Source organism: Peromyscus californicus, unplaced genomic scaffold (assembly GCF_007827085.1).
Source record: "Peromyscus californicus insignis strain IS unplaced genomic scaffold, ASM782708v3 Scaffold_4__1_contigs__length_199733344, whole genome shotgun sequence".
NCBI lineage: Eukaryota > Metazoa > Chordata > Mammalia > Rodentia > Cricetidae > Peromyscus > Peromyscus californicus.
The window spans coordinates 161,036,119-161,055,629 of NW_026294562.1; the positions used below are offsets into that span (position 1 = coordinate 161,036,119).

Here is a 19,511-nt window from a genome sequence, read left to right on the forward strand (position 1 = left end):
CATCTGCACTGGTTGACTCTTCTCCCAAGTGGGGTACTCAGCCTAGCCACGGGACCCTGCTATTTATTCATTCACTCCTTTATATAGTTAATGAGCACATGCTGGGCTTTGTTCTAGGTCCTGAGCACATGAAACATAGTGGCAAACCAGAGGACAGAGTTGATTCCTATGCTAGGGGAGCTACACAGACCAATTTAAGTGTCAGACGTATCACAAGGTGAAATAAGAGAAGGGGTCAGCAGTGTAGCTTCAATTTTAGGATGGCAACAAAAGGACATAGGAACAAGTTTATACCCAGCAGAACTCTGTGAGGAAGAGGAGCCTCAGGACAGACGAAAGTGGTCCAGGGCCAACAGTCATTAACCCAGCCACCTGACCTCTCTCAGGCCATCTAACAGATCAAACTGTCTTGGTCATTCACTCTTCTCTAGCCCCAGATACACCCAGTGTGATCCCGGGCAGCCCTGGACACTGTGGGGAGCCTGGGCCGCCAGCTGAGGTCCTGCCCCCAGCTCTCCTTGAGCTGGGCAGTGTAGGATCAGTCTTGCACCGACTGCAGACTGCCTTCCAAGAAGCCCTTGACCTTTACCGAATGGTAAGCTAAGCAGCCCAGGGCAGGGTAGGAGAATGGGAAGGACTCCCTGGCAGTCCCTGGATGTCCCCTGACAAGCTTGCCAACCCTTACAGTTGGCCTCCAGCAACCAGCTGGGTGCTGAGCAACAGCAGGCACAGACTGAGCTGGCCTCCACCTTCCACTGGATCCACAGCCAGCTGGAAGCCAGCAATGGGACGCCTGCAGCTAACCCGGCTCCAGCCCAGACACTGCCTAGCCCAGGTCTGCGGTCCCCACCTACACTATGTCCCCTGGCCAGCCCAAACCTGCAGGCCCTGCTGGAACACTACTCAGAGCTGCTGGTACAAGCTGTGAGGAGGAAGGCAAGGGGTGACTGAGGGCCTGCAACCCCTCTACCAAAGCCCTGCTGCTCTGGAGAAATCGATTTTTAAGCAAATAAACTGACTAAACTAAATAAAGTTGTTTCCTGGAACCTGTCCTGTCTGCAAAGCCCTCCTCATTGGATGCAGAGAGAGGGTAGAGGGCGCCCTGCATGGATGAACCAGCCTGGAGACTCAGCTTTGCTTCAGCTCTAGGCCCTGTTCTGTAGACCTGCTGACAGGGAACGTGGGACCAGCAGTAATGAGAATGCTTGGCCTGGCTCCCCACGGAGCCTGTCCATAGCATACTGAGCTGTTGCCGGGGGTCATGTGTGCTCTTTGCCCGTTGGAGCCCAGCTGTACTGTAGGGAGGAGCTAGCCTTCTTAACCCTACAGGTGCTTCCACACCCACTGGAGCCACTGTGGTCACCATGGGCTGACCCTGTCCTCAGTACATAGACTTCTGGCCGACAGCCCTAAGCTAACTCCGCAGGGTCTGGGTTGCGGTTATCACTTCTGCAGCAGGGGAGACAAACACCATTACAGGCCGGGCAGTGGTGGCGCACGCCTTTAATCCCAGCACTCGGGAGGCAGAGGCAGGCAGATCTCTGTGAGTTCAAGGCCAGCCTGGGCTACAAAGTGAGTTCCAGGACAGCCTCCAAAGCTACACAGAGAAACCCTGTCTCGAAAAAACAAAAAACCACCATTACAATCTGCAGCAGCCCCAAGCCACCCAGTTGCTGGGCCCTGTGATACCTTCATCGGGAAGAGGACTGTCCAGCTTTATTCCATGAGCCAGCAGCTCCCTCAGGCAGTAGGCATGCAGACATGTTCCTAAGAAGGTTGCTCGTGACCACACACATCCTGTCCTAAGTCCCCGTAAAAAGGTTCCCAGCAGAGAGGTCTGAAGCACAGGGCTATCACCCATCCACTCTTCTGAAGAAAGGTCCCTTGTGGATAGTCACAGTAACTCTGATTACGGAGATAACAGCTGGGCAGTGGTGGCGTGCACCTTTAGTCCCAGCACTCAGGAAGCAGAGGCAGGTGGATCTCTGTGAGTTCGAGGCCAGCCTGGTCTACAGAGTGAGTTCCAGGACAGCCAGAGCTACACAGAGAAACCATGTCTCAAAAACCAAACATTCCAGGACAGGCTCCAAAGCTATACAGAGAAGCCCTGTCTCAAAAACCCTCCCAGAACAAACAAAAACAAAACCCAGCCTTGTTAGACTAAAGGGATAGTGCTAATCAGCAGCTTGACTCTAGGTTTCTCTAGCAACAACACTAAGGAGGCGTGGTAGTGGGCATAGGGCACCTGAGAAGAAGATAGCTCCCCATCGGTGGGTCAGCCCATCCTTTGCCACCACTGTCTGTGCCCCACACCCACACTTGGCTCCCCTGACATCAGGACAGTTCCTAGAGAGTGAGACACCAACCTGCACAAGGAACATCAATCACAGTATGAAATCCAATTGGTGTGACATGGAGCCACTTCAGCCCCATTTCTCAGCCAGGACAGCTGAAACTCAGCCTGCCCAGCCACTTGAGGACTAATTGAGCACAACCTTGTGTATGTCCACCCTCGGCTGACCCCACACTGAGCATGTGATCTGTGGAGATCAACACACACCATAACAAGAAGACATTTTACAACCAATTGCCAAATGAAGCTGAGTGTGGATGGCCCTCACCTGTAATTCTGTTATTCTAGCACTTGGGAGGTGGAGACTGGAGAATCAGGAGTTCAAGGCCAGCCTCGGCTACATAAGTTTGGGACCAGCCTGGGTTGCATCAGACTCAGCATAGAAAAAAAAATGGAGCGTTGGCTCCACGGTTAAGAGGACCCAAGTTTCGTTCTCAACACCCACACATGTTCACAGCCACCTGTAACTCCAGCTCCATGGGATGCAATGCCTCTGGCCACTGCAGGCACCTGCACTCACATGCACCTTCACACAGACACGCGCACACACAAAGGTAAGGCTTCCTAAAGTCTCCTTGAGGTGACTTGCCCAGGTCCTACACCGTAGGACGAACAGAGAAAACGTGGCAGAACTCAGCATGCAGGTGAGGAGCAGGCGTTCTCCCTTGTACCCCCAGTGAATCCGAAAGACAGACTCCCGTGTTAGTCACCTCCCGTGATCATGAAAGTTCCTGAGAGACAGGAAGGTTGTTTAGGCTGGTGATTTCCAGCTGTAGCTGGCCGCCGTTTGCTGCGGGCTTAAGGCAGCGCAGAACTTAATGGCAGCAGAAGCTGTGGCACGGAACCTCGTAGTGGCCAGCCACAGGGAGCCAGAGAGAAGTCTGGGCACAGAATATGCTCTTCACGGGTACATAATTCAGAGCCCACTTCCTCCAACCAGGCCTCACCTCTTTTTTTTTTTTTTTTTTTTTTTTTTTTTTTTTTGGTTTTTCGAGACAGGGTTTCTCTGTGTAGCTTTGCGCCTCTCCTGGAACTCACTTGGTAGCCCAGGCTGGCCTCGAACTCACAGAGATCCGCCTGGCTCTGCCTCCCGAGTGCTGGGATTAAAGGCGTGCGCCACCACCGCCCGGCTAGGCCTCACCTCTTAGTTTCTACCATCTCAAGAATGCCATCAAAGTATGAATCCATCAATGGATTAACCCATTGGTGAGCTAGGAACCCTCATGGCCCAATCAGCTCTCCATTCACCAGCCAATGAGTCCAACTCTTTATAGCACATGAACCTTTGGAGGAGTTCGTTTTGTTTTGTTTTGTTTTTTGTTTTCGAGACAGGGTTTCTCTGTGTAGCCCTGGCTGTCCTGGAACTCACTGTGTAGACCAGGCTGGCCTTGAACTCACAGAGATCCGCCTGCCTCTGCCTCCCGATTGCTGGATTAAAGGCGTGAGCCACCACCGCCCAGTTGGAGGAGAACTTCATACTCAAATCATAACACAAGGAATACAAAAAAATCTTCCCTGCAGTTGGGGTGTAATTCAATACAGTGCTGGCCTAGCCTACACCACCTCCTGGCCTAGCCTACACCACACCCTGGTTTCCATCCCTAGCACCACATAGAATGAGTATGGTGGCACATACCTGCAATCCCAGCACTTGAGAGGTTCAAGACCATCTTTGACTATATAGTAAGTTGGAAGCCAGCTTGGGATGCCTAAGACCCTCTTTTGGCCGGGCAGTAGCGGCACATGCCTTTAATCCCAGCACTTAGAAGGAAAAGGTAGGTGGATTTCTGTGAGTTCAAGGCCAACCTGGTCTACAGAGCATGTTCCAGGACAGGCTCCAAAAATTCAGAGAAAACTTGTCTCAAAAAAGCAAAAAAAAGTCTTCCGGGGACGGTGCTTAGAGGCACTCAGAATGGTCCAGCGTTTGCCATACCGTCGTAGGCTTTCCTACAACACAGCCTCTAACAAAACTAGGCTGTCTCGAACCCCTGGCAACAGGATTGTTTACCTTTATACCAAGAAGGTTGGAAAAGTACCTAAATCCGCATGTGGTGTGTGCCCAGGCAGGCTTCGAGGGGTTCGTGTTGTGAGACCGAAAGTCCTTATGAGATTGTCTAAGACCAAGCAGCGTGTCAGCAGGGCCTACGGTGGGTCCCTGTGTGCCAAGTGTGTCTGTGACAGGATCAGCGACTTTCCTTACGGAGGAGCAGAAAATCGTTGTGAAGGTGTTGAAGGCACAAGCACAGAGTCAGAAAGCAAAATAAATATGCAGCTTTTTAAATAATAAAGGTCAAGGCTTGGTCTGTGAAAAACAAAAAGACCCTCTTTTGTTCTATTTGTTTAAAAAGGGGTGGCGATGAGATTGCTCAACAGGTCAAGGCATTGGCCACACAAGCCTCGAACCCACATGCTTTAGGGTTTCTATTGATGTGATAATAAATAAATAAATAAATAAATAAATAAATAAATAAACTATCAAGCCCAGCCAGGCATGGTGGCGCACACCTTTAATCCCAGCACTGAGAAGGCAGAGGCAGGTAGATCTCTGTGAGTTCAAGGCCAGCCTAGTCTATATTGTGAGTTCCAGGTCAGCCAGGAATACACAGAGAAACCCTGTCTCGAAAAAAGAACAAAACAGAACAAAACAAAACAAAAAACCACCAAGACCATAAACAACTTGGGGGAGCAAAGAGTTTATTTCACTTCCACATCACATGTGGTCCATCATCCGAGAGAGTCAGGGCAGGAACCTGGTGGCAAGAACTGATGCAAGGGCCACCGAAGAGTGCTGCTCACTGGCTTGCTCTTCATGGCTTGCTCAGCCTGCTTCTGTAACTCCCAGGACCACCTGCCCAGGAGTAGCGCCACCCAGTGATCTGGGCCCTCCCACATCAATCAAGAAAGTTTACCAGAAGTTTGCCCACTGACCAATCTGGTGAGGGCATTTTCTCATTTGAAGTTCCCTCTTCCCAAATGACTGTTTTGTGCCAGACTGACATAAAACTAGCCAGCACACCAACCACATAAAGGTTTCGGAAAGTGAACCAATTCCTAAACTTTGTCCTCTGACCTCTACACGTGTTGTGTATTGCTCCCTCCGCCATAATTAAAAAAAAAAAAATGCAATGTACCTTTCCTTCCCGCCAAACCTTTATAATGACTATTCTCTTTGGCTGGAACCAGGGGTTCAATTTCATCCCCAGCTACACAGGCCAGCTTGGGTTACATGAGACCCTCTGTTAAAAAGGCAGGGGATGAGATGGCTCAGAGTAAAGGCACTTGGCTGCAAGCTTGACGGTCTGAGCTCAGAATGCCTTTCCCTTTCACATGAGCCCTCTTCTTTCAGGAGCCCTACAGGAACCCCTAGGCTGGATTAGAACCTTCTCTTGGTTCCAAGAGTTCTGCTCTCCCAGTTTTGCCCATCCCAGCTATCCCTATCACTCTGTTCTTCACAGTGGACCATTCTGGATGTCACTGCTGTCTCCCTCATGGCCTGGTGTGCTCATTTTCAGTGCTGAACTGCCTAGAGTACAAGTTCAAAAGACTGTTAGATAAATAAATCAGAGAAAGCTGGGCAGTGGTGGCGCACACCTTTAATCCTAGCACTTGGGAGGCAGAGGCAGGCAGATATCTGAGTTCAAGGCCAGCCTGGTCTACAGAGAGAGATCCAGGACACCCAAGGCTATACAGAGAAACCTTTTCTCAAAATTAATTAAGTCAGAGAAGTAACTATGGGGAGAGGGTTCACAATTCTTGACTCCTAGTTCAGACATCAGATAAAGACCAATGTAGGACAGCCTACCCAGAGTGTAGTAAGTTCTTGATAACCCAGGGATGGCCAGGGATGGGCGGAGTCCTGTGCACTCACTAGGAACCGGACTGTTGACAAACCGGCATTTTAATGCCTTAAGCCTGAAAGATGCCATATCATCTTTGGAAACCTGAAGATGTGAGAGAGAGAGAGAGAGAGAGAGAGAGAGAGAGAGAGAGAGAGAGAGAGAGAGAGAGAGAAGGAGGGAAGGAGGGAGGGAGGGAAGGAGCATTTCCTGACTGAGGAAGCTCAGCCTGAATCTTTACTTTCTAACTTCCCACTCAGCTGTCATCCTACACCAGTGGCACAGAACAATCACAGCTGTCCCCACCTGAATCCTTGGACAGCTGCCGTGATTTGAATAACCAGGCAGGCTGATGATATGTGTGTGTGTGTAGGGGGGAACGGACATGGGACTGATTTGCCTGGTAAACAGTCCCTGGAGTCCTTCACCCTGCCAAGACTGGAGTCATGCTTCTTTCTTCTCTCTATCCCCAGGAGTAACCTAAGCAGTTCTCTCACTCAAGTCTCTCTGGGGGTCCTCTAGTGTCTCAGCCCCTGGAGATTGCAGAGTTCCTTGGGAGCCTGGCCTAGGAAAGGAGCCATAAGAGCAGGCCCCAGAGCAGCGGTAGGTAACTAGAGCCAGTTAAGGCTGCTCCCCAGACTTGTCCCAAAATTTGCATGAAGAGAATGAGGCTCCTCCATGGGTCTCCTGAGCTCACCGAGTTCTGGATAGTTCTGGGGCTGAGGACTGACAGGCAGGCAGACAGGCTGAGGCAGTCCTGCAAGGAGCCACCCCACCATCCTAAAAGCAATGCCCCGGGTCTTCCTTGTGAGGAGTCGGCGTCCACAACCCCCTAATTGGAGCCATCTGCCTGACCAGCTCCGGGGAGATGCCTATATCCCAGGTATACATCTCACTGGGCCTGGATGGAGGTGAAGGGCCAGGGAGACTGAGGTATCACCATCCGGCTTCTCTCCCCAGACTGCAGCAGCCTGGCAGTGCCACCAGCACACAGATCTCCTGGTCTGCGAGACACTTGGGCAGTGGTGAGTCTGCAGCTGGCAGCTGAGACAGGGCTGGATTTCCACTCGCACACGGAGAGCTGGCTCCCCGACTCCAGGTCCTTTTCACATGCTTTCCAGTCTAGGACCTGTTGTTCTTCATGTGGCATGCTGCTCCTCTCCCAGCAGCCAGCTCTGCCCAGTCTCAGTTAAGAACGGCATTCCTAGGGTGGGTGAGCAGTTGTAGGGCTGCTCCAAGGAGCTGTGTCCAGTGGGTGATTTATATCAGAACACTGGATAAGGTAACAGAGATGGGGCTCTGCTTCCTTAACCTCCCACGAGCAGGTCAATTGTGCTGTCTTTGAAAAGAAAGTACTAGTCAAAACTGAGTGTGCTTGAGGTCATCTCAGTATCTGAGAGACAGGCACTGGTCAAGGTGCTGAGTATCCAGCAGAAGGGACGCAAGTCCACTTCCTCATGGAGCTTCTTCTTGGTGGGAGCTGGAGGCACAGACAATAACACTAGGAAAGCTCATATTAGCGAAGTGTGTTCTTGGCAATGGACGCACATGAACACCAGTGATGGGATCTGGTTAGGGAAGGTCTTGGGGAGAGGGTGGCACCTGTCCCCACGACTCACAGACCCTCTTCTGGTGGTCCTTAGCTGTGGGCACACGGACAATTCTTGTTTGCAGAGTAGCAAAGCCTGGGCAGGATCCAGCTGGCCAGGCTAACTCCTGTACCCCTCTGGCAGTCCTCACAGGGAACACTGCCCTCTGCTCCCAGGGCCCCGGGAACACTTGGCTGCCCACTTTGCCCCAAGGCTTTCCCATTGCAGCGCATGCTGACTCGGCACCTGAAATGTCATAGCCCAGCACGGCGCCACGTGTGCCATTGCTGTGGTAAGGGCTTTCACGATGCCTTCGATCTCAAGCGCCACATGAGGACTCATACTGGTGAGCGACAGGGGAAAAGAGGGTCTTCAGGACGCCAGCCAGGGACGGTGATGGAATGACAGAGGGAGAGGCACGGGATGTGGGGGATGTGGCAGGGACACAGGTAATGGGGTACCTCACAGGAGGTGAGCATAAGCTGGCACCAAGGAAGGAGTCTGGCAGAGGGTAGAGATGGGTGCTGGCTACAGAATTCAGGCTCTGGGGCCAGTAAGATTTCTCAAAGAGTAAAGGCAACTGCTGGCAAGCCTGACGACCCGAGTTCAATCCTCAGGACCCAGGAGGTGTAAGAACAGACTGCAAGTTATCTGACTTGTACCAGGGCATTTGTGCACACGCTCGCTCGCACGCACATACAAATACGTACACACCAAACAAAATGTAATTAAAAAATCAAGCCAGGTTTGGTGACACACGCCTTTAATCCCAGCACTTGAGGGGCAGAGGCAGGTAGATTTCTGTGAGTTTGAGGCCAGCCTGGTCTACAGAGCAAGATCCAGGACAGCCAAGACTACACACAGAGACTCTATCTCAAAACAAAAACAAAAACAAAGTAAATTTTCAGGATCCAGATTCAGAGCAGTCAAGGAAACTTTCCAAGTTGCTAAGGGCTCCTCCCTTTCTCGGGAGCTTCCTGGTGAGGAATGGAGGAGACAAAGGGCTGGTTCATGTTGCTTTAGGAAGGGGTAGCAGATGGCTGGTGGGCCATGAATGTAAGCGCCTGCCCAGCTTGGAATAAGGACAGGAAAGGCAAGGTGGGAAGCCTATAGTCCAGGACCGTTGCCCTCTCTGCCCCTCATCTTTACAGGAATACGGCCATTCCGCTGTGGAGCTTGTGGAAAAGCTTTCACGCAGCGCTGCTCCCTTGAAGCTCATCTTGCCAAGGTCCATGGGCAGCCAGCCAGCTACGCCTACCGGGAGCGCAGGGAGAAGCTGCACGTGTGTGAAGACTGCGGCTTCACCAGCTCTCGGCCTGATGCTTACGCACAGCATCGCATGCTACACCGCACAACCTGATATACTGGCTGCTGCCTATCCATGAGACAAATAAATACAGGGAACAGTAGTATAGAAACTGGCATTTATTATAGATGGGGGAAGGGAAAGTCATTCAGTCCAGCGGTGGCCGCAGTGTGGGGCAGTACATACATAGTACAAGCGCATGGCATCCTGGCAATAAGAATGTTCAGTTAGGAAGGGTCTGGACCAAGAGAGAGTAGTGTGGGGTATTCCACCCCAAAGAACAGTCAAAAGGGAGGAAGCATAGGATCAGCCTAAAACTGGCATCTCCACCCCCTGGGGAACCACCCAGCCACCCAGGAAGAAGTGGTCCACTCACCTCAGCTCGGGCACTGTGTGATTGGAAGAACACTGCCTCCTTGTGGCCACACCTAAGGAGATGGTTCAGTTACTAAGTGTTAAAGACCCTAGTTATCCCCGGGGGACAGCCACTTCCTTTCCCCCAAGTCAGCTGCGCACTCACTTCTGGCACGGGTGGTCCTCCGTCCGCGGCAACGTGGGGTCCTGCGACACGTCTGCGATGATCTGGGTCAGTTCGCTACAGGGATGGGGAAGTGAGTAATTACAGTTAGACTGGGTGTCCCAAGACCATACCCGTACCCCAAGCCGGGGTCCCGCCACTCACTCCACTTCGTGCGTGATTTTGTTGACGTAGATGCAGCTGTTGTCGGCTTCCTGCTGGTAGTCACAGTTCCGGCACTACCGGAGGGGGGTGAGTGGCGGGAGGGGTGTCACAAAGAGATCAGACTGGATGGGAGGGCAGGAGGATCCCCGGGGGGGATGGACATGATGGGAGAGAGGGTGTAGTGAAGGGCAGTCAAGAGGCAAAAGCGTGGGGAACCAGCAGGGAGCGGAGAGGAGGGAAGGCGCGAACCCGCTGGAGAGGGCGGCTGGTACTCACCGCGTACAGCAGAATGCGGTTCTCCTTGTCCTCCTTGGGGTACAGCATGTTGTTACTGTGGGGAGAGGGAGGGCGGAGGTCAGACCTGAAGCCAATCCTCACTGCTTTTCCACACCGGCTGCCCAGGCCTCACCATTCCTGGCAGAATCGAATACCCACGAAGCCGGGCTCGTAGGTCCCGTCGGGTTCCATAGCGGAGGGGCTTCCGAGCTTTCTGCGCTTGCGCCGCCGCGCTACGGACCGCGGGAAGGGTCATACCGCGTGGCTGCGCCAAAATTGGTCGGGGATGCGTGCGCATGTTGGTTCTCAATCTTGCTGGGTTCTGGCTGACGGCTTGCCGCAATCCTTTGATACCCTCTGCTAATCACTCCCGATTTCGCAACCTTGCTTCCCAATTTATGGAGTAGCACGGACCCAGGACAAGCGCTGAGACTATGGTGCGCAACGCCGTGCGCCAAGCGCGGAGCGTAAACGGAAGAAGCCACGGCTCGCGTCTTGGCCCCAGGCCAGTGCACATGCGCCGAGCTTACTCTTGGCGAACCAGGATAACTCTAGCCAGCCTTTCTCCTTGGTATCCGCCTCCTCCCGCCCGCCTGGGCGGCCTCCCTTGCAGCTATTGGAAGAACCCAGAGCCACGGAAGGCCTCTCGGGATTGGCTGAATCTGCCTGGCGGCGGAGAAAGGACGATAGTGACTGGCCAACCGTGTTTGTTGGAGCGCTTGCATTGGTCATCCTCGGGACCGGGGGCGGGACTGATAGCCCAGAAGGAGCGGCGGCCACTGCGGAGCCGGTGTGAGACGGCTGAACTGGACCGCGGGCCACTGCAGGGCGCGGCGAGATGGAGGTGACGGGGATATCGGCGCCCACGGTGACGGTTTTCATCAGCAGCTCTCTCAACAGCTTCCGCTCGGAGAAGCGGTACAGTCGTAGCCTTACCATCGCAGAGTTCAAGGTGTGGCCATGGGGGCGGGGTCCGGAGGGCGGGGCCTGGAGGCTAGTGGGCGGGGCTTGAGGTGAGGTTGCAGAGACTGGTAACCAGCCTCCGAGGCGTGGGAGTCCCCAGAGTAGGGGCGGGGCCCAGGAAAACCAGACGCTCCAGAGAGCCGAGGGGGCGGGCCCCAGAAGGAACTGAGCTGGGTGGGCCCGGGGTCTTTGGGAACCATCCTAGTGGTTGATACAAGCCAGAAAATGAGGCCTCCGACAGCCTTTCTCCTCATTCTGCCCCCTTGCCGCAGTGTAAACTACAACTGGTGGTGGGCAGTCCTGCCTCCTGCATGGAGCTGGAGCTGTACGGAGCTGATGACAAGTTCTACAGCAAGTTGGATCAAGAGGATGCACTGCTGGGCTCCTATCCTGTAGATGATGGCTGCCGCATCCATGTGAGGCCACCCTTCCCACACCACATTCATCCTTTATTTAGTCAACAAATAGTGTGCTCTGCCCATTGTGGTAACCAGTATAGGCCCTGTCCTCATGGAACCCCCAGTTAAGCCTGGTGAAAAGCAGGTGTTCAGTAGACAGTGACAGACCAGAGCTGTCTGTCCTGGGTTAGGGGCACTCCCGGGAGTGGCGAAACACCGAAGAGGCTCCTGGCTTGACTTGGGGGTATCCTGGAGGAATGGGTGTTTGAGCTGATATCCTGAGGGTATTATGTGGAGGGAAAGAGTACAGAACTCCAAAGAACTGAGGTGAAGCACCCTGAGCAGGAGGCTGGCCAGATTGGGAGAAGCGAGAACACAAAGGACCTCTGTGTGTAACAGCTCTCCTCACCTTCCCCGCTCAGTTCCTACCCCACTGTTGGTTAGACATCCTGTTCTAAGCTCCGCGTCATCCCTTTTCTGCCTTGTGTTGTATTCTCTATCCAAATAGTTCGCTTTTCATATGCCCACATGGGAATCTTTCTAATCTTAAGATGTTACCTTCCAGCACTGGATATAGTGGGGCACACCTGTAATCTCAGCTTTCAGGAGGAGTTAGGAGGCGAGCTTAGGATAAGTAGTGGGACTCTGTTAAAAAAAAAAAAAAAAAACAAGCAAGCAAACAAAGCGGGCAGTGGTGGCACATAGCTCTAATCCCAGCACTCAGGAGGCAGAGGCAGGTGGATCTCTGTGAGTTCAAGCCCAGCCTGGTCTACAGAGTGAGTTCCAGGACAGCCAGCACTACATTGAGAAACCCTGTCGTGAGAAAACAAAACAAAACAGAACAACAGTAGGAGCTGGTCACAGGAGGCTGTCAACCTGAGTTCAGTTCCTAGACCCACATTAAGGAAAGAAAGAAAGAACCAGTTCCACAAAGTTGTCCTCTGGTGCGCGCGCGCACACACACACACACACACACACACACACACACACACACACACACTGAAAACAATGAAAGGTCCAAGTGTGATGAAACTGCAAGGCCTAAGCTCATTAGTCAGCACAGAAAAAAAGGCCTTCCAAACAGTGCCTTTATAGGAGTCAGTGATTGTGTTTGTTTGCTTCTGTTCAGTGCGTGCCGTGGTGCACGCAGGGGTGGTACAGCGTGCTGTCAGATCAGATTTTCTCCTTCCTCTGTGTGAGCCTTGTGAACTGAACTCGGCCAGGCCTGCCAGCAGGCACCTTTACCCTGAGCCATCTCGATGCAACCATCCTGTGCTCCCCCTTTTTACTGTTTTGGTTTGTTTTTAGATTTATTTATTTTGTCTTATGTGTATGAGAATTTTGCCTCTGTGTTTGTGTGTGTGTGTGTGTGTGTGTGTGTGTGTAGGCCAGAAGCGGACCCTGAATCCCCTAGAGTTGGAATTAGAAGTGTTGTGAGCTGCCATGTGGGTGCTGGGAACTGAACCCTGGTCCTCTGAAAGAGCAGCCAGTGCTCTTAACTGCTGAGCCACCTCTTCAACACCTCTTGGTTTTTTGAGATAGTTTCATGTAGTCCTGATGGGCCTCCAACTCCCTGTGTAGCCATGGCTAGCCCTCTATTCCTGGGCTTGTCTCCACCTCCCAAGTGGAATTATAGCTCAGAATAAAAATTTGACCTCTCTTTCTCCTTTTTTAAAACATACTTGGGGTTTTTCTTTGCTCTTAGCTGTTACCACACTCCAGCATGTCTTGGGACTTTCTCATTGGTCTGGTTATTTGTCTGTCTCCCTGACTAGAATTCCAGGAGCACAGACATCACTCACAGTAGTTCATGGCTATGTCACCAGCTACTGGAATAGGGCCCAGCACAGACAGGGTCCTCTGTAAATCACTGAGTCACTGCTGAGTGGTTGAACCCTCAGAATAACACAGGACTATGGTTGACTTACCTCCATTTGTGGAAGAAAAAACTCAGCTTCAAGGATGGAATTGTTGTTTTGTTCTGTTGGTTGGTTGTTGTTCTTAAGCAGTTTGATGTGTGTGTGTGTGTGTGTGTGTGTGTGTGTGTGTGTGTGTGTGTGTTCCAGACTGTCCTTGTCCTTGAACTCATAATCATCTTGCAGCCACCTCCAGAGTGCTAAGATTACAGGCCTGGGTCACCCTCCCAACCCCAAATTTACTTTCTTAAGGGTGAACTCTTGCTAGAATTTTGACCTGGGTCTGCCCTGACTCCAGAAGCTACTGAACTTAGAGAACTGGTTATTTTTTCTGTCTCTCATGTATTCTGTTACTGGTTCTTCGAACATATGTGTTGGGTTGGGTGTGGTTGCAAGCCGTAACCCAGAAAGCCTGTGTTAGCCCTACCCAGTGTGTGTGGTGGCCTTCGCTAAATGATCACAGAACCAGATAGGAAAAATCCATGGGGATGAGGGCAGTGCAGGAGAGCTTGGAATCCTGGGTGCTGGAGAGGCTGGCCTTCAGTGAGATCTGTGAGGACCTCCTGGAGCAGGTGCTGTGTGAACATCTCAAGAAGAGTTCATAGAAGAGGCAGCGGAGGACGTGGCCTGGGAGAACACAATGAAAGGGGAGGGAACACAGGGGCTGCCGGGAGCTATTGGGAAGGATGGTGGAAGCTGGGAGGGCGCTGAACATGAGGGATCTGCTGTGCCTCAGGTGTTCGTGGGCACCCTCAGGTTGTAGTTGGAAAGCCAGATGGAGGACAGAATAGGGAAGCCAGAAAGGAGGCTGTTATGACTCAGGTGATCCTGGTTCTGGAGGTTGGGGCTACCCTAGGAACATCACAGGGGCCGTGAGAGGAAGGATGTGAGCCAGACGAGCTCTATAGCTTGTTTTAAGGACATGGGCACACATCAGTGATGTTGATGCCAGTGTGTGGAGGCTAACTGCGGGCAGATGCAGTATCCAGAGGCTCAGATGGGTGTGAAAGGGGCGTGACCGCTGTCTCTTCTGCTGGGCTCCGGGGAGGAGAGAAGTGTGGCTTCCACTAAAGTCTCCAGACTGCCAGTGTGTGACTTCATGCTAGCATCCCAGGTCTTCTCTACTGACCCTGGTCCCCACTGACTTCCCTCTTCTTCCCAAAGGTCATTGACCACAGTGGCATCCGCCTTGGAGAGTATGAAGATGTGTCCAAGGTGGAGAAATATGAAATGTCATCAGAAGCTTATGACCGGAGGCAAAGTACAGAATGCATGGGCTGGGCTGGAGGGCATGTGTGGTCTAGAAGGCTGGGAGACAGTGGGGCCATCACTGGCTAGGCACGGGGATGGGCTGGAGGGCCATGTGTGGTCCAGAAGGCTGGGAGACAGTGGGGCCATCACTGGCTAGGCACGGGGATGGGCTGGAGGGCCATGTGTGGTCCAGAAGGCTGGGAGACAGTGGGGCCATCACTGGCTAGGCACGGGGATGGGCTGGAGGGCCATGTGTGGTCCAGAAGGCTGGGAGACAGTGGGGCCATCACTGGCTAGGCACGGGGATGGGCTGGAGGGGCATGTGTGGTCCAGAAGGCTGGGAGACAGTGGGGCCATCACTGGCTAGGCACGGGGATGGGCTGGAGGGCATGTGTGGTCCAGAAGGCTGGGGCCATCACTGGCTAGGCACGGGGATGGAGCTTGGAGGATGGAAGCTGGTGAGGGGGGACTTACGGTAGGGAAGGGACAGGGAGATGAGTTCAGGTAGATGGCATGGAGTGGCGTGGGAGGCTAGGAAATGGGGTTAGGCGGGCAGAGGGGGCTTTGAAAGAAAGGAACTTGAGGTGGGTTGGGGATTTGGTTGAGGGAGTGGTCATGGTAAAGATGGCATGTGATGGGGCAGATGGGATGTGTGCAGGGTAGTGTGGCAGTTGGAGCAGGCATCTGAGGAAAGATCGGAATGTGCAGACAGGGCAGTGTTTCGGGAGCCAGATGAAGATGAATATGAGACCAGAGGGATGTGTGGAGAAATAGGGTCAGCCAAGGGACGGGAGGCAGGTGGCATCTCTTTAGTTCTGAATTGCAGGGAGATGCAAATGGGAGGAGGGAGGAAAGCAGGGGAGAGGCCAGAGCGTGGCGAGAGGCTTGAGAGCATCTGGTGGTAGCTCTTAAACACTCAGTAGAGTTTCCCCATGAGTGTCAGCCCTTTATAGGAGGGACATGTCTGAAGGGCAGGTTTGACCCCATCCCCACCCTGCCCACAGACACAGTTCGATCCTTCATGAAGCGCAGCAAGGTAGGCCCATACAATGAGGAACTTCGGGCACAGCAGGAGGCGGAAGCCGCCCAGCGCCTCAGCGAGGAGAAGACCCAAGCCAGCGCCATCTCTGTGGGTAGCCGTTGTGAGGTGCAGGCACCTGGCCAGTCCCCGCGCCGGGGCACTGTCATGTATGTAGGTATGTGTCTTTTCCGTCACTGTGACTAGAAACGTGACAGAACTTAAGGAAAGATGTCTTTTGGCTCAAGTTTCGGAAGGGGCAGTTGGTGGCCACCTGGCCCCATGCACTTGGCCGTAGCATCATGGAGGACCAGGCTGGCCTCAAACTCGGAGATTGACCTGCCTCTGCCTCCCAAGTGCTGGGGTTAAAGGTGTGTGCCGCCACTGCCGCCCAGCACACGCCAAGCCTGTGTAGTCCGTCACCAACCTGAAGCCAGGCTTATCCATGGCCACACTGCCACCCAAGCCTTTCTCTGTGGCAACGCCATGCTCTGGCTGGGCTCCTGAGGGAATGGAGAGAGGCAGAAGAGAAGAGGCGGTGGCAAGGCTGCCATCTTTGTCTGGGGAGGAGGTGGGACATAAGCCATGGAGGTAGGAACCTGTCTCCATGGCAGCATTTCCACTCCACCAAGGAGCAGGAACCAGGAGGGGGCTCCACATAGAGGTTTCACTGAGATCTCTCTCCCGGACAGGACTCACAGATTTCAAGCCAGGCTACTGGGTTGGTGTCAGATACGATGAGCCGTTAGGGAAAAACGATGGCAGGTAACGTATTGCCACTGACGTGTGTGCTTGTCCGTGTCCATGTGCTGCTGGCTGAGTCTACCCACGCTGGCCAGGAGAGTGGTAGCCTGCCCTCACTGCTGCCCCCCATCTGCCCTGCAGTGTGAATGGGAAACGCTACTTTGAATGCCAGGCCAAGTACGGAGCCTTTGTCAAGCCGGCACTCGTCACCGTGGGAGACTTCCCCGAGGAGGACTACGGCTTGGATGAGATGTGACACTGAACGAAGGGCGTCCCCCTCTGTCTGTCTGCCTGTGGCCCTTTTCCTCTGATCCCGTTTATTTTATTCTCTTTTCTGCCATTGGTTTTTGAGATTTGTGCATTAAATTAATCAGAATCCAGGAGGATGTGGGAGTCTCTTGATTTCGGGAAGATCTTGGTAAAGTAACTCATGGTGGGGTGTGATGGTACACATCCTTCATCCCAGCACTCGGGAGGCAGAGGCAGGCAGATCTCTGAATTCGAGGCAAGCCTGGTCTACAGAGTGAGTTCCAGGACAGCAAGAAATACATAAAAAGACCCCGTCTCAATCAAACACCTGGATGATGCCGTGGCACTTAGATGCCGCCAAGAGATGGCTTTACCCCTTTTTACTTAAGGTAATATCCTGAGTGCTGGAGAGTTGACTTGTGGGTAAGAGTGTTTACTGAGGGGCTGGAGAGATGGCTCAGCTGTTAAGAACACTTAGTGCTCTTCCAGAGGATCCGGGTTCAGTTCCCAGCACCCACATGTCTACCTAACAACTGTGTGTAAACTCCAAGATCTGACACCCTCACACAGACATACATGCAGGCAAAACACCAATGCACATAAAATAAGATTTTAAAAAGTGCTGCTTTCAGAGGGCCAGGATCCATCTCAATACACCAGGATCCATCCTTAACCTTCATAAAGGTTAAGGTCAACTTCTTGCACACACAGTATACTTACCCATATAAATTTCTCTTAAAATTAAATACTGTGCTGCTGTAACAGCCCAAAATAATGGAGTTTAAGCAGGATGAAAGCTCAAGTCCTCTTTTTTCTTTTTTTTTTTTTTTTGAGATAAGGTCTCACTATGTAGTTTGGCCTGGAGCTTACTGTGTAGGCCAGGCTGGCCTCAAACTCTGAGAGATCCTCCTTGCCTCCGTCTCCTAAGTGCTAGGAATAAAGGTGTGTGCAACCACACCTTGCAGTTTGATACATTTTCTTTCTTTTTTAAAAAATAAATTTATTTTTATGGGCATTGGTGTTTTACCTGCATGTATGTCTGTATAAGGGAATCAGATCCCCCAGAACAGGAGTTACAGACAGCTGTCAGCTGCCATTCAGGTGCTGGGAATTGAACCTGGGTCCTCTGGAAGGGCAGCCAGAGCTCTTAACTGAGCCATCTCTCCAGCCTGACTGATTTTCTTGTAGAGGCTCACATATTCCGCAGGATAATGATCTCTGTGTGTCAGCAGCCATCTCCATGTCTGTACACCATGGTGTACTCCCATCCTGTCCTGACTCCCACCTCACACTCCAGGAGAGAAGGAACAGGAGGAGTCTTTGTCCTTAAGAAAGGGCACCAGAGCCAGGCATGGTAGTTGACCGTAGTCCTAGCATTCAGGAAGCTATGGAGGACAACCAGCGTGGGTTATGATGAATTCCAAACCAGCCTGGGCTAGAGTACAGACCTGGGAGAGGCCCAAGTCCAAACCTACTCCTAACTCATTAGCCAGAATGATGTCGTGTGGCCACATGGTAAAGCTCGAAGAATCTGGGGGTCGGTCTTTCACTCTAGAACAACTGTTAACCGGTCAGCTGTCAAAGGAACTGTGGAGAAGCAGAGAAGGGAGGGTGGCGGTGAGGTCTGTCACAGACCCTGACCTCGGGGACTTTGTATTCTAAGACTTGTTTTTATGTTTTGCCTGTGTACGGTGCCCACAGAGGCCAGAAAAGGGCATCAGGTCCCCTAGAACTGGAGTTACTATTGTGAGCTGCCGTGTAGGTGTTGGGAATTGAAGCCAGGTCCTCTGGAAGAGCAGCCAGTGCTCTGAACTGCCGGGCCATCTCTCCGGCCCCCACTTAGTATTTTAAGAAAGTAAACAAAGCCAGGTTTGTGGCACAGACCTGCCATCCTCCCTATTCAGACAGGTCTGGGCTACTGAGTGAGTTGAAGGCCTGCCTGAACGATTAGTGAGACCCTGCCTCAAAAAGCACAAAGAAAGCTGGGCGGTGGTGGCCCATGCCTTTAATCCCAACACTCAGGAGACAGAGGCAGGTGGATCTCTGAATTCAAGGACAGCCTGGTCTACACAGTGAATTCCAGGGGTTCACAGAGAAACCCTGTCTTGAAAAATAAACAAACAAAAAAGAAAGAAAAAAAAGAAACTATAGCATGAATCTTAGATGGTCTTATTAATAAAATCAAACCTGAGCCAGGTATTGGGGTGAACTGGAAGATCAGAGAACCAGAACAAGCCACAGCTACCTCACCTCGCCGGATCCTCAGCTGATCCTGTTTCCTCAGACTGGAGGCCTCTGAGTCCTCATCCAGAATGGTTCTCAGCTGAACTGTGCTGCTCAAAACCTAAAAGCTTAACCAGCCAAATGCTTAACCAGGCCAAATGCTTCTAGTTTCTGGTCCTCATGCCTTATACATCTTTCTGCTTTCTGTCTCACTCCCTAGGATTAAAGGCTTGCTTTCTGGGATTAAAGGCGTGAGTCACCATGCTTGGTTGTATCCTTGAACACATGGATTTCTGCCTCTGGAATGCTAGGATTAAAGGCGTGTGCTACCACTGCCTATCCTCTATGTTTAATATTGTGGCTGTTTTGTCTCTGACCCCAGATAAGTTTATTAGGGTACACAATATTTTGGGGAACACAATACCACCTCAAGAAACGAAAAAGAGCACTTAGCCAACTTCAGCTTCAATTTCAGCACCCACCGGGTGGTTCACAACCGTCTGTAACTCTAGTTCCAAGGAATCTGACACCCTCTTCTGGCCGCTGTGGGCACTGCATGCATGTGGTGCACACATAAATGCAGAAAAAACACTCATACACAATTTTTTTTTAAAGTAAAAAGAGGGCTGAGAATATCGCTCAGGGGTAGAGTGCTTGCCTAGCATATGGTTCTATCCCAAGTAGAAAAATAAGTCAATGAGCATTGG

The 19,511-nt window shown here is 52.2% G+C and overlaps 4 protein-coding genes and 1 pseudogene across 8 annotated transcripts in view; 4 read left to right on the forward strand and 1 right to left on the reverse strand.

Moving 5' to 3' along the window:
- Positions 1 to 1,050, forward strand: part of Wdr62 (WD repeat domain 62) — a 42,276-nt gene extending 41,226 nt beyond the window's left edge. For both annotated transcript variants that reach the window (XM_052761745.1, XM_052761746.1), the window contains exons 31-32: positions 432 to 595; positions 688 to 1,050. In XM_052761745.1, coding sequence (XP_052617705.1) covers positions 432 to 595; positions 688 to 951 — 428 coding nt within the window. In that variant the 3' untranslated portion in view covers positions 952 to 1,050. The remainder of the gene's footprint in view (positions 1 to 431; positions 596 to 687) is intronic.
- Positions 1,051 to 4,239: 3,189 nt separating this feature from the next.
- On the forward strand, positions 4,240 to 4,617 carry LOC128125006 (60S ribosomal protein L34-like; annotated as a pseudogene).
- Positions 4,618 to 6,978: 2,361 nt separating this feature from the next.
- On the forward strand, positions 6,979 to 9,138 carry Ovol3 (ovo like zinc finger 3). The gene is made up of 4 exons (XM_052761940.1): positions 6,979 to 7,072; positions 7,150 to 7,214; positions 7,923 to 8,124; positions 8,930 to 9,138. Exons 1-4 carry the CDS (start codon positions 6,979 to 6,981, stop codon positions 9,136 to 9,138), a joined length of 570 nt encoding a protein of 189 aa, XP_052617900.1.
- On the reverse strand, positions 8,525 to 10,513 carry Polr2i (RNA polymerase II subunit I). Of its 3 annotated transcripts, none has more exons than XM_052761943.1 (6): positions 10,176 to 10,513; positions 10,043 to 10,097; positions 9,767 to 9,840; positions 9,605 to 9,679; positions 9,461 to 9,512; positions 8,525 to 9,153 (listed from the first exon to the last, which is right to left on the reverse strand). In XM_052761943.1, exons 1-6 carry the CDS (start codon positions 10,232 to 10,234, stop codon positions 9,121 to 9,123), a joined length of 348 nt encoding a protein of 115 aa, XP_052617903.1. In that variant the 5' UTR covers positions 10,235 to 10,513; the 3' UTR covers positions 8,525 to 9,120. The 3 variants fall into 3 exon arrangements, with proteins under 3 accessions (XP_052617903.1, XP_052617904.1, XP_052617902.1); XM_052761944.1 differs by having other exon boundaries at positions 8,525 to 9,032; positions 10,176 to 10,511; XM_052761942.1 differs by lacking the exon at positions 8,525 to 9,153 and adding an exon at positions 9,189 to 9,291 and having other exon boundaries at positions 10,176 to 10,505.
- A 240-nt stretch (positions 10,514 to 10,753) lies between these two features.
- On the forward strand, positions 10,754 to 16,713 carry Tbcb (tubulin folding cofactor B). Of its 2 annotated transcripts, XM_052761919.1 has the most exons (6): positions 10,754 to 10,994; positions 11,278 to 11,421; positions 14,484 to 14,580; positions 15,575 to 15,766; positions 16,281 to 16,353; positions 16,474 to 16,713. In XM_052761919.1, exons 1-6 carry the CDS (start codon positions 10,881 to 10,883, stop codon positions 16,586 to 16,588), a joined length of 735 nt encoding a protein of 244 aa, XP_052617879.1. In that variant the 5' UTR covers positions 10,754 to 10,880; the 3' UTR covers positions 16,589 to 16,713. The 2 variants fall into 2 exon arrangements, with proteins under 2 accessions (XP_052617879.1, XP_052617880.1); XM_052761920.1 differs by lacking the exon at positions 16,474 to 16,713 and having other exon boundaries at positions 15,575 to 15,717; positions 16,281 to 16,337.
- The last annotated feature ends 2,798 nt before the right edge of the window (positions 16,714 to 19,511 follow it).